The sequence below is a fragment of the Leuciscus leuciscus genome, assembly GCF_965113295.1.
Source record: "Leuciscus leuciscus genome assembly, contig: SUPER_11_unloc_1, whole genome shotgun sequence".
Lineage (NCBI taxonomy): Eukaryota > Metazoa > Chordata > Actinopteri > Cypriniformes > Leuciscidae > Leuciscus > Leuciscus leuciscus.
This window is the reverse complement of record NW_028118546.1, coordinates 1565394-1579262: the sequence shown is the minus strand read 5'-3', so window position 1 is coordinate 1579262 and position 13869 is coordinate 1565394. Positions and strand designations below refer to the sequence as shown.

Sequence of the window (13869 nt, the reverse complement as noted above, 5' to 3'; positions counted from 1 at the left end):
TATTCTTTATTAGTAATTTAATAGTTTTTAACTTTTTTACTCAGTGATCACCAACTTTGCTTGTTAAACTCTAGCTTGTTTTCGGGTCTGAAGAAGGAGTCCAACCAAACAATTACACATCCACACAACACAGATGAGAGACAAATGAATACATTTTATTGAGAGCTCATTTTCTGTACAATTATAGTTTGACCAGGAAAACCAAAACCAGTATTTTATGTGTGATTCATAGACACTCAGTTAAACAATAAATTACAAGTGATACTTACTTCAGTCCAAATGCACATTAAATAAATATTCAGTTAAATCAGTGAACATCACAGGTGAGCCAATGCTTGATCAAACATGCTAATCCTAAAACATAAATGTTCTCCCCAGTATATACAGTACTGTGCAAAAGTCTTAGGCGTGTTAATATTAGTAAACACATTAGTTTATATTTTAATTAGTTTTACAATCGAAATCTAAAGTTTTTACAAACAATAACTTGGTTTCCCTGGTTACGCCTGACGGTTTATTTAGCAACCGGAGATATTTATAGTCCGCTCAGCTCGTAGAACCCTTCAGTTTACTGCCTGTTGCTATGGTTACTCACAGCTGATGTAGCCAACGCATTTATTTATTAATTTCGAACGGTAAACAGTCAGTTTCACCAGAACTCCTTTACTAGGTGTCCTCTATCACTTTTTAATGGACACCCTGCAGCCAATCAGAATCGAGTATTCACCCAGACCATGGTATAAAGTATATATATATAATTACTCCACATCACAAACAAGACAAAACATTACACAAATACACAAAGTATAAATGTTATATTAAAACAACAGTGTTTTTGAACTGACAGAGTTACAACACCCACAGACTTCCATAGGAATCGAGGAATGCGGAAGTAAAGTTTTGTATTGCAGTAAATATCATTACAATAAGGCAAAACAAAACTATAATAAATGTCCTAAAAAACAGAGCACAATATAAAAAGGAAAAAGAAATGGGAAAAATATCAGGGACAAAAAGACTTCAGGTTCTTCTCATAATTGAAACTTCTTTAATAAATTGATTATTCTTCCACTTTTCAATGTTGACATTCTTAAGGATTTACAGTAAATCCAAAATTATTTTTAAAATACAGAAAACAATGCACTGAAAAAGTGTGTTGGATTTAAATGATTGAATCATGCACATCAGTTCCACATGAACCAATTAAGTTCAACAAAGATAATTTGTTCACATAATGTCAACATCGTGGAATCAAGTCATTTCCAAGTAACCCGATGAAGAAGTTTTAAAGTGATTTTAATATGGTTCCCTAACTGGATTAATTCATTCAATTTCTTATATTTGTGTCACATGACTGAGTTATAAGATTGTATTAGATTGCTACAAAACTATTAATTAGCAATAGCATATATTAGCATGCTAAATGCTAAGCATGAAATCTAATTGTAATATAAGTAATAAAAATATTAGAATTTTTATTTTTATTTTAAATGGCCATTAATGGATCATAATTATTGGACAAATATTTAGAAACAAAAATATCTTCAAATATTAAATTAATATTATTGAACTAAAATATAGTACATTTAATTGATAAAGTTACACTTCAGGTGTTATTAATGTTATCTCTTTATCACTCCATAGTTACAGCACTGCATGGTATTTGTCCCTCAGTTTCTCCTCAAGTTCATGGAGAACCGGCATCCTTTATAAAGCAGTGTAGAATATAGAGGCATTGCTTGTCACTACATTCAAATCACATCACACACTGCAATCTTTAATAAAATGGTCATTTTACACACTGTTTACACAGCGTCATTGTTCTCTACAGGTTGAAATATTGCGGAGTCACAGATGAAGATTGTTTGAGGAAGATCTTGCATTCGTTTGAGAGTGCTTATATTTAAATTTGACTTTGTGTGGTTTTTTACCCATGTTTTAATTTTTTAACAAAAAATGATTTGTGATCAAGCATTAAAGTCCCTGTAAAGTCAAAATTAAGTATGTGTTCTGAGTTTGTCACACCACAGAAAAATGTGTTATTAGCCACCCAGACAAATTTCAATGATAAAAAAAGCCGGCAAGTACATAAAATAAACTATCAAAATCTTGAAAAAATGAGCAGTTGTCTCTGCTCTCAAACGCTGGGGGCGTGTCCGCTGGCTGCGCTGAAACCACGCCCACTCGCAGGAAAGCTGCCGTCGCCACACTAGAGTTCTCAACGGGTCGGGTCGGCCCGACAAACCCGACGGGACCCGCGGGTTCGGGCCGGGTTCGGGTCGAAAATATAAGCAAATGACTCGGGTCGGGTCGGACCTCGGGCTTAATCTTTTCCGCTCAGTAAAAAAAAACAAAAAAAAAAAACATTTATTATCATCGCTGCTGTTCACCGTAAAGAAAGTCTGGCTGCTGCGCGCAACGTGCATCATGGAGAGGGGCGGGGGCAGACGCCGCTGCGTGCAAGTTTAGCCTGGAGAAGAAGATGGAGTTGGTGAAAGTAAACTTGCTGCAGGTGAATTCACCGTCGCTACTACAGCCTATTTATATATTTAAAGTTTATTGTTTCAGTTGTTTGTATTGTTAAAAGGCGTGAACATTAAAGGTTGATTTGAATTCGCGTCTGCTGGTCATGATAATACGTGTATGAGAAAAAAAATCCGACGCGGCGTCGGGCCGCGGGCCGGGTTCGGGCAGATAATTCATGTTGATGTGTCGGGTTACATCGGGTCCGGGCTTTAAAAGCCACGGGCCGGGTCGGGTCGGGTTGTAATTTTCAGGCCCGTTGAGAACTCTACGCCACACTCAGCTGTCACCGCTACAGCCGGAATGGATGCTCCTAGAAGCTTAATTGGTTTTACAAAGCCATACATGTTCGAGCCTGGACTACCTACTATAATTATAACATAAGCACACAAGGCAACTTACACTCATTGGTGGGCACGCACTGCTGATGATGGCACCAGTTGTCGCAGGGCCGGCCCGAGGCATAAGCGAACTAAGCGGCTGCTTGGGGCCCCCTCGCCACCAGGGGGCCCCCAATATAGTTTTTATTTTTTATTTTTATTTTTATTTTTATTTTTTTTACATATTAATTAACTTAAACAAGTGACATAAATGAATGAAAGGATTAATAATTCAAGACAAGAAAATTCTGATTTCATGATCAATATACCTGCCTACAACTGCTGCTGTGTCTGCCAGTGTTTGAGTCATGCGCATAACCTCGCGTGCATAGACAATTCGTGCGCAAAGTCACGGTAATGTTAAGCCATGTCACAAAAATTTGATTTGATCAATGATTTATCCTTTAAATGTAATAATATTCAGAACAGAACAAGAATAAAAAAATAACTATAAACAAGCCAAAACGAAATAATTTAAAGCGAAAGTGAAAGTAAGCGGCGTTGGGCTCACGTATCTCTCTCATTAGAATCAAAATGTTTCAACATTCGCGATGGATTTGGATGGTAAACTATTCTTTATCATAGGCTTTTTACTTCACTCACGTTCCAATGTCGGCGGAAAAAATCATCCTCTTCACACGCGCAAAAATGTGCTTGGAAACATCACAGTGGAAGATTACAAAGCTGGAATATGTTGTGTGTGTGTGTGTGTGTGTGTGTGTGTGTGTGTGTGTGTGTGAGTCGCGGGCGCGATCGAACAGTGGAAACATAAAAACATACTCCGTCATGTTCATACAAGACATCATTCAAACTGCAAAGTGTTGCAAACGTTGGAGAATATTTTGCAAATAATTGTTTTAATATGTTTTGTGACACTTTGTTTTCAGAAGTTTCCAAGAGTTAGTAAAAGAGTAAAGAAAAAGTTACAACTTTTTTAAGTATCTATTTTTTATTTATTTTTTATTAATACATAACCTCATTGTATTCATTTATAATGCAACATTATAGCGTGACATTGTGTCAATAATCGTCAAACAGGTGACTCCGCGTGGTGGGAGGGGGCCCCCTAAATCAAATTCTGCTTAGGGCCCCCAAAAGGCTCGGGCCGGCACTGAGTTGTCGGCGCGACGGGAGTATGAACACCGAGGCGGGAGATAGTCGGCTCGGCCCCATTCACCAGTAACAGCGGATTATCAGTGAATCCCAGTTGTCTCCGACGAAAGTTTATAAAACTATCCCGTGTAAAATGATCACTACAGAGGCGGGTTTTGGCGGTGATCCTCAGCTCTCCATCAAGGTGGCTCACCTATTCACTCATTTATTCACAAAATTAATCCACATCTTCTTGATGTGATCGTTTTTCGGAAATTTTAATAAGGACACCGATCTGTTTTGTACGTGATCGCATCCAGGTAGTATGCATTTCCGTGACGAAGGCATAGCTAGCTAGCAAACTGTAGGCTGTAGTAACTAATAGTACTGACAGTAACTCGCGATCGGCAAACTGCTGTGATTGTGCTCTATTTATATTGTTAGGGGAGGGGCCAGCGTCAGGGGCTCCAGTGTGTCATCAAGTAGGGGCGTGTCCAGGAGCTCAGGGGCTCCAGTGAGTCATCAAGTAGGGGCGTGTCCAGGAGCTCAGGGGCTCTGGTGCGTCATCAAGTAGGGGCGTGTCCAGGAGCTCAGGGGCTCCAGTGAGTCATCAAGTAGGGGCGTGTCCAGGAGCTCAGGGGCTCCAGTGAGTCATCAAGTAGGGGCGTGTCCAGGAGCTCAGGGGCTCCGGTGCGTCATCGAGCCCCCGTTTTAGCCCCGCCCAAAAAATCCGGAACACAGCAATGGTGAAAAACTGTTTAACGGTCTAACTCCACAATTCAGTACTTCACAGTTCACAGTCTTCGTAATATGTTTTAGCAATACATTTCTAACTTTTATAATGTGTTTAGAATTTTTTTTTTAGAATTGCCTTTACAGGGACTTTAATTGACGGACCCCCTGCAGTACGGCTGCGGACCCTTGTGTTAAACTGATCTGATCTGAACTGAGAGAGTGAAGAGTGTGTCATTGTTCTCTACAGGTTGATTTATTGTGGAGTCTCAGATGAAGGTTGTTCTGCTCTGGCTTCAGCTCTGAGATCAAACCCCTCACACCTGAGATATCTGTATCTGTCTGGGAATAAACTAGGAGATTCAGTTCATCTGCTCTCTGCTGTACTGGAGGATCCTCACTGTAAACTGGAGAAACTGGGGTAAGATGAACTCTCTGATAAACACATATTTTGTCCTTGGTAAATATATTCTTTATTAGTAATGTAATAGTTTTTAACTTTTTTACTCAGTGATCACCAACTTTGCTTGTTAAACTCTAGCTTGTTTTCGGGTCTGAAGAAGGAGTCCAACCAAACAATTACACATCCACACAACACAGATGAGAGACAAATGAATAAATTTTATTGAGAGCTCATTTTCTGTACAATTATAGTTTGACCAGGAAAGCCAAAACCAGTATTTTATGTGATTCATAGACACTCAGTTAAACAATAAATTACAAGTGATACTTACTTCAGTCCAAATGCACATTAAATAAATATTCAGTTAAATCAGTGAACATCACAGGTGAGCCAATGCTTGATTAAACATGCTAATCCTAAAACATAAATGTTCTCCCCAGTATATACAGTACTGTGCAAAAGTCTTAGGCATGTTAATATCCCCCCCCCCCCAAAAGATGGTTTTAAGTCAGTTATTTATATATTTTGCTGTAATGTGTCAGTAGGAAATATCAGTTTAGATTTCCAAACATTCTTTTTGCCATTAATTGTAATAATCCAGTGAGATTTGTGTATGCACAAGGAGTCTGACAACAGCCGGTATGATCTGATCTCACCATCATCGAGTCCGTCTGTGATTACATGAAGAAACAGAAAAATGATTAACATGCCTAAGACTTTTGCACAGTACTATATAGTATATATATATATAATTACTCCACATCACAAACAAGACAAAACATTACACAAATACACAAAGTATAAATGTTATATTAAAACAACAGTGTTTTTGAACTGACAGAGTTACAACACCCACAGACTTCCATAGGAATCGAGGAATGCGGAAGTAAAGTTTTGTATTGCAGTAAATATCATTACAATAAGGCAAAACAAAACTATAATAAATGTCCTAAAGAACAGAGCACAATATAAAAAAGGAAAAAGAAATAGAAAAAAATAATAATATCAGGGACAAAAAGGTTTCTAATAATTCAAATTTCTTTAATAAATTGATTAATCTTCCACTTTTCAATGTTGACATTCTCTGATCCTCTTCGGTTTAAAAATGACAGAACACGTTTTTAATTTAATCGGAATGGGATGACACTTGGTGACGTTTGTTGTATTAGCTTTGTGAACACACACAAAATAATCATAGACATGATTCGGATATGGTAAAGGGTCGTAAAAAAAAAAAGTGTCACACTTGGTTCCTTCAAAAATGACCGACAGGAAATGAATGGGAAATACGAAAACTCAGAGAAACTTTTGGTGGTACACACACACACACACACACACACACACACACACACACACACACACACACACACACACACACACACACACACACACACACACACACACACACAGAGAAATGAACTGGTAAGACTGCAACAGCAAATTTTGATAATATGCAAAATAAAATCAATAAATTAAAAAATAAAAAAGAGACTCTCTCTCGCTCAAATGCACGCACGCGCACACGCTCACTCTCTCTCTCTCTCTCTCTCTCTCTCTCTCTCTCGAACACACTTACACACACACAAGCTATGTTTCCATCAACTTGTCAATCGAATTATCTGAAGTTCGGTAAAAAAAATCATGCGAATAAAGCTCGTGAAAGTGTGTTTCCATCAAACGGCTTTAAAGCGAATAAAAACCTGTGCGTAATGACGTCACATGCTGTTTTGCGATCAAATTGGTATATCGAATTGATTTGAGACATTTTAAGGTGTTTCCATTCATTTTCGCACTGAATCGCACAACATTCAAGCAAACATTTGCGAACAAAGTTTTGATAGACAAAATGGATCGCGCCATCTACCAACAAATGATCAATATTGTAATAGTGCAGAGTCCTGCACGGGTCCATTTTTGGAGACCCGTGCCCGCGATAAATCGCACACAAGCTAAAATCATTCCATTTAAAGTGCTTTATTTTTTATCTCGCACCTCTCTCAACATCACAATAGCCTCATGAATGGGCTAATGAGCGCTAAAGTGCGCTTTGTTTTGGGCCATTCAAGTAGCCTAGGCTACCTCCAGTTCACGCGCGGGCGCCTCTCCGTGTCCTGATTATTGCCTGCTATATTTAGCTCTTATTTATTAAATCCAAGGAAAATGGTTGATTAAACATTGGTTAAAATTAAGATACAATTAATACAAAACGAAATTCACTTTAAATTAAGTCTTTCTACAAAAACAAACTTAATAAAGTGGTCAAAATCATGTCTGCCCACTCCATTTGTCTCCCGATATTCGGGATCATCTTATCTTATTCATGCTTTTTTCACTTTTCATATAATCAACATGCAATTTTAAACAAATATATAGGCCTATATATATATATATATATATATATATATATATATATATATATATATATATATATATATATATATATATATATATATATATATATATATATATATATATTATTTTATTTAAACATGAATATGAAACTAAATAGTTTTTTAATGACTGGGCTACAACACATAGGCTTATTAGCCTGCCCTACAATCATTGAATATTATTTTGCTTGATTGACGGGTTTTTATTTAAAAGAAAGAGCGTAGCCTACACAATACTTAGGCCTACTAAAATATAATTAATATTATTTTATTGCATTTGTATTAGTTGTTTGAAGAGTAAAAAAAAAAAAAAAAAAAACGGTCGATCTTAACGCAAGTTTACAACCGGCCAGTCGGTCGGACTAAAAGGGGAAAAAAAATTAATTGGGTCGGTCCTAAATTGACAGGATCGGTCGGGTAACGGCAACCAAGAATATTTTTAAGGATGCCCAAAACACACATTTGCGAGTGTGTAATGGCAATTTAGACATACAAATATTGCACATATTTTTCATCCGCTACCCGCCCGCAAGGAGTTCATTATTCGCCCGCATCCCCGCCTGTGAAGTTTAGGAATGTCACAATCCACCCGTTTTAGCCACTTTTATGCGGGTACCCAACCCATTGCAGGACTCTAGGTGCTTATGTGACAGCTGATAGCAACATTATTTGACTATTATGGCATTTCTTAGATTTTTGCTATAATAGCCGTTTTATTTTTCTGTTAAATTAAATTCAAAAAGTATCTCGTCTCCTCGTTTGTCCACTTTGTTGACACCGGCCATGTGTGCAAACCAGACAGTATATAATGGGTACAAACTGGGCGGAAATTAACTAAAACTTCTTCTTTTGTGGCGGGTTGTACCCATAAAATGACCTAAAACTTAATCGCAATCCATTATTTATTCGGCAAATAACGTTTCCATCAGCGTTTATCGCATAAACCGTACATCGATCAAGATAAAATCCGATGAGACCGACCGTATTTCATTTTAGTCGATATTCAAGAAATTCAATCGAATTTTACTGTTTCCATAAGGCATTTTTCATTCGATATCACATAATTCGGATAAAAACGTGTTGATGGAAACATAGCTACAGACACACACACACACACACACACACACACACACACACACACACACACAATAATTGTTTGGTCTTATTTTAGCCTAATAGGTGTTCCTGATATCTGTTGCATATGCAACAAAATCTCTCTATAATTAAATTTTTATTCCTGTTTTTTAACCTACAGTTTGATAATGATTGTTTGCTGTTGTTATTTTATTGTTTTTGCTGTTGGATCATAATTGCTGTTCCCTTCTGAAGTTTTATTACCATTTATAGAATTAAACTGAATAAAATACCAATTAATTGCAAAATGTCTGTATAAAGTGTTTTGAATTATCACTATCCATCCCTTATTTTGTTAGATTTTTTTAATGATCAAATACTGATTAACAAAAATGCTTGCATTGTGTTCCTTTTCTAACCAAACATTATTGTTTGATTGTAATCATAATGCAAAACCTGATACTTATGTAACAAAATGATCTAAAACTTGACAAAAATAGTCTTTTAGAATGTCTAAATATATATCCAAATAAATAAAAAAAAACTAATAAAATGGAGAAATCATGTCTAAAAAAAACAATGGGAATCAAAAAGCCTCTCTATGTATTTATATAGGGAGCAACAGTACAGCCTACAGGCGGTTACACGACATTACACAAGTTTTTACTTTTTAACGCCACTGGATGACGCTTTTCTCACTTCAAAAAATGGATTTTAAAGGCCTGCACTAATGTGACATGTTGCATTTATTGAAAAATAATAATAATACAAATAAAAATATGAATTCTAATATTTTTTATAATTATTGCATAGTACCATAGAAACCTTTCTAAATTCGAAATAATAATAAAAAAATATTATTGAACAAAAATATATTACATTGGTTTTCCTAAAAATAAATTAAAAAAATGACATTTTAAGGCTTCGGTCACTTTTGACTGCGAAGGAGCCAAGTGTGACCCCTAAACGAAGAGGACCAGAGGGATTTACAGTAAATTCAAAATTCTTTTTAAAATACAGAAAACAATGCACTGAAAAAGTGTGTTGGATTTAAATGATTGAATCATGCACATCAGCTCCACATGAACCAATTAAGTTCAACAAAGATCATTTGTTCACATAATGTCAACATCGTGGAATCAAGTCATTTCCAAGTAACCCAATGAAGAAGTTTTAAAGTGATTTTAATATGGTTCCCTAACTGGATTAATTCATTCAATTTCTTATATTTGTGTCACATGACTGAGTTATAAGATTGTATTAGCTATCTACGGAACTATTAATTAGCAATATCATATATTAGCATGCTAAATGCTAAGCATGAAATCTAATTGTAATATAAGTAATAAACATATTAGAAAAAATATTAGTTTAAATGGCCATTAATGGATCATAATTATTGGACAAATATTTAGTAACAAATATATTCAAAATATTAAATTAATATTATTGAACTAAAATATAGTACATTTAATTGACAAAAAGTTACACTTCAGGTGTTATTAATGTTATCTCTTTATCACTCCATAGTTACAGCACTGCATGGTATTTGTCCCTCAGTTTCTCCTCAAGTTCATGGAGAACCGGCATCCTTTATAAAGCAGTGTAGGATATAGAGGCATTGCTTGTCACTACATTCAAATCACATCACACACTGCAATCTTTAATAAAATGGTCATTTTACACACTGTTTACACAGCGTCATTGTTCTCTACAGGTTGAAATATTGTGGAGTCACAGATGAAGGTTGTTTGAGGAAGATCTTGCATTCGTTTGAGAGTGCTTATATTTAAATTTGACTTTGTGATGTTTTTTACCCATGTTTTAATTTTTTAACAAAAAATTATTTGTGATCAAGCATTAATTGACGGACCCCCTGCAGTACGGCTGCGGACCCTTGTGTTAAACTGATCTGATCTGAACTGAGAGAGTGAAGAGTGTGTCATTGTTCTCTACAGGTTGAGTGGTTGTGGAGTCACAGATGAAGGTTGTTCTGCTCTGGCTTCAGCTCTGAGATCAAACCCCTCACACCTGAGACATCTGGATCTGTCTGGGAATAAACTAGGAGATTCAGTTCATCTGCTCTCTGCTGTACGGGAGGATCCTCACTGTAAACTGGAGACACTGTGGTAAGATCATATATGACTCACACATGAAACACAATGTAAAGTCTCCTATATTTGAAATGTTCAGCCTTTTTCTGCTGCTGTGTTATTGAGCTTATTGAACTGTAAGTGATTTGTAAGCTCACGCTAAATCGTCCCAAAGTCCGGCATCCGACCAGCGCGGAAGGTCTTAACGTGTTACTGTCCTTTTCTCGAGGCAAAGTATTTTTTGATTAAATGCAATACATCTGAATATGTATTCTCTGGTTATTTCATCTGACTCCATGAATGAAAAGGTTTTAATGATATCTGTGGATCATTAATTGTGAGCGAATGTTTGACTATTCCTTTTAACTCTTTAATGCAAATAATGCCAAAGTCAGTTAAAATAATCAAATGTAACAATTTATTATGTCAGGTAAATGTATCATGCCAATTTCTTAATCAATTCAAATATAATCGATACAAAACATCAAATACTCTGGAAAATGAGAAGAGATGCAAACCCAACAATAAGAAATACATGAGGCTGAAGATCTCTCTCTCTCTCTCTCTCTCTCTCTCTCTCTCTCTCTCTCTCTCAGCCTCACGGGCGAATCTGAGGTACAGAAAAAGGCCTCGAATTCCCTGCTGCATTTCATTAAATAGCCAGGACCTCTTTCACTTGGAAATATCTTTTAACAATGGAAATTTGCATTCAGAGGTTACACCTTTGGGTGTAGGGAGACCATTTGTCTAGAGGCCAACCCCTCCTTGTGTGCTAGTTATCCCTAAACTCTCAAAAACCTTATTACCTTTTGTTTTACTTATTTGGAAACGAGACATTTGTACCAGTCGCACTGTGACATTTTAAATGATACCAAACATGAAAAATACTCTGTGATAATCATTCACATTAAACTATACATTTTCTTGGGTGATTTACATGTGGTCTCAGCATGAGAGAGGGGGAGTGAGGAAGAGGAGGAGAGATGTGTTCTGAGGTGTAACTTTGCCTCACAAATGCTGAGTTCAAATGGTAATTTCCAGAGAGGTCCTTTGTTCTCTCAGGGTCTGGGTGCTCCCCAAACAGACTGTCCGGCATTTCCTAATTTATCAATTCTTACAGATTGAACACATGAGCTGCTCTTCAGGAACATGATTCTGCAGGACTGAGTCACTGAAATACACACTGTCACATCACAATCAACACTTCAGTCTCTTGATTTTAAACCGACTCGATCTCAACACATTCAGAACTGAGAAATGAAGAACATGCTGGATTTATTCTTGCAGTTCATCACGTTCATCTTTCTGCAGGGACTGTTTTTAAAATATTGTTTTCATGATTAAAACAAATCATTACTCCATACGTACTGTATTAGTACAGATCTAAAGACTAGATATTTAATAATCATGTTTTGAGCTCTTTGACATTTTAGATCTCAGTCCAATGATCCATCAAAACATTTTATTTGTGCTTTAAGTTTGTATTTTCTCTTTAATAATGGATTCACTGCCAAACTGATCTGAACTGAGAGAGTGAAGAGTGTGTCATTGTTCTCTACAGGTTGAGGGATTGTGGAGTCACAGATGAAGGTTGTTCTGCTCTGGCTTCAGCTCTGAGATCAAACCCCTCACACCTGAGAGATCTGAATCTGACTGGGAATAAACTAGGAGAATCAGACGTGAAGCTTCTCTCTGATCTGAAGAATGATCCACATTATAAACTGGAGACACTATCTTGTAAGTAGATTATTTACTACAGATTACAAAATACAGTAATTTGTAACATATTTCGTTAGATTACACAAGCTTTGTAACCTAATCTAAATAATTTAGAATACTTTGGAATATTAATAAGGTTTGTAACACAAAGGGTCCACCAAACATAGGACTTGGTTTTCCCCTGCATATTATTTTAATAACATCAGTTTTACACAGTATTTCTTGAAGAAAAAAATGTTTTTTTAGTTTTTAGTAAACATTTAGTTTAATATTTTAGTAAAATATTTGTTTTATATATATATATATAATTTTTTTTTTTTTTTTTTTTTTTTACTGATGCAACAATGCATTAAAAGCTGGGGTGTGTAAACTTTTTAAATTGCATGAACAGGATAAATTGTAATTATTTTGTCTTCTGTGAAACCGGGAAGTATTCGCTTCTGAAGGGCAGTACTGGATGAAAAAAAAAGATGATCTTTGAACAAAATGTACACATCATCATAATCCTGTTTAAAGTTTACACCCCCTGCTCTTAATGCATCGTTTCCTCCTTAAGCATCAGTAAATGTTTTTACCTTTTGTAATAGTTGTGTATGAGTCACTCAATTGTCCTTAATGTAAAAATATGGATCTCAAAATCATACAGTCATTGTTGGAAAGGTGTCAAATATGCAGAAGATTCTGGAAAACCTAAAAATGTGCAAAACCTGGAGGATTTTTCTGGAGAACAGCGAGTTTAACTGCTTAGTTATTTAGATCCTGTAATAAACATTATTTGTTCTCATTATTCTGAGAACACACACAGTCTCTATGGAATGGACTACATATGCCGTATTATCATTTAATCAGTTAGTACATAGATGTTGTCCGACAGGAGGTCCGCTCTGACTCTCGGCTGCAGGACATTGTCACAGAAGAATCTAGATCACTCCCAGAAAAGATTACGATTAATTGCGAGAGTAGTTTCTGTTCATCACATCATTCATATAATGCGAATAATCGACTGAACCTTTCGTTTCCACGACGGTAAGTGGGAAGTGGTCCTGACACGATGATCTGTTCACAATGGTCTTGATCAGGATCTTCTTCATCTTGACGTTCACCCGCGTGCAGAACAACAGCTCTGATGTTCTCCTCACCTTTATATCTCTGGCTGTAATATTAATGTACTCTGTATGTATCTCTGCCTGTGTTTGTTCTGAAATGAATCTACTGATGTGATGTGACCGCAGTAATGTCTCATACTCCATATGTGACTCTTTGTGTTTAATTGTAGTTTAAGGATCAGCTGATGGTGAATAAGGAGCCGCTACAGAGACGTCACAGTCACACAGTCAACAGAGACCGAAGACACAGAAACTGAAGACACAGAGACTGAAGACGCAGAGACCGAAGACGCAGAGACCGAAGACGCAGAGACCGAAGATTCATTTCATGACATTGATTAGATATTGCTCTGCTTG

The 13869-nt window shown here is 36.4% G+C and overlaps 1 protein-coding gene across 1 annotated transcript in view; it reads left to right on the top strand.

Annotated features, from left to right (window-relative positions):
- Positions 1-13869, top strand: part of LOC309510013 (uncharacterized protein) — a gene marked incomplete at its 3' end in the record, with an annotated part of 1894646 nt that overhangs the window by 488480 nt on the left and 1392297 nt on the right. Inside the window, exons 17-18 of the mRNA XM_082191149.1 lie at positions 4978-5148; positions 10553-10723. Coding sequence (XP_082047275.1) covers positions 4978-5148; positions 10553-10723 — 342 coding nt within the window. The remainder of the gene's footprint in view (positions 1-4977; positions 5149-10552; positions 10724-13869) is intronic.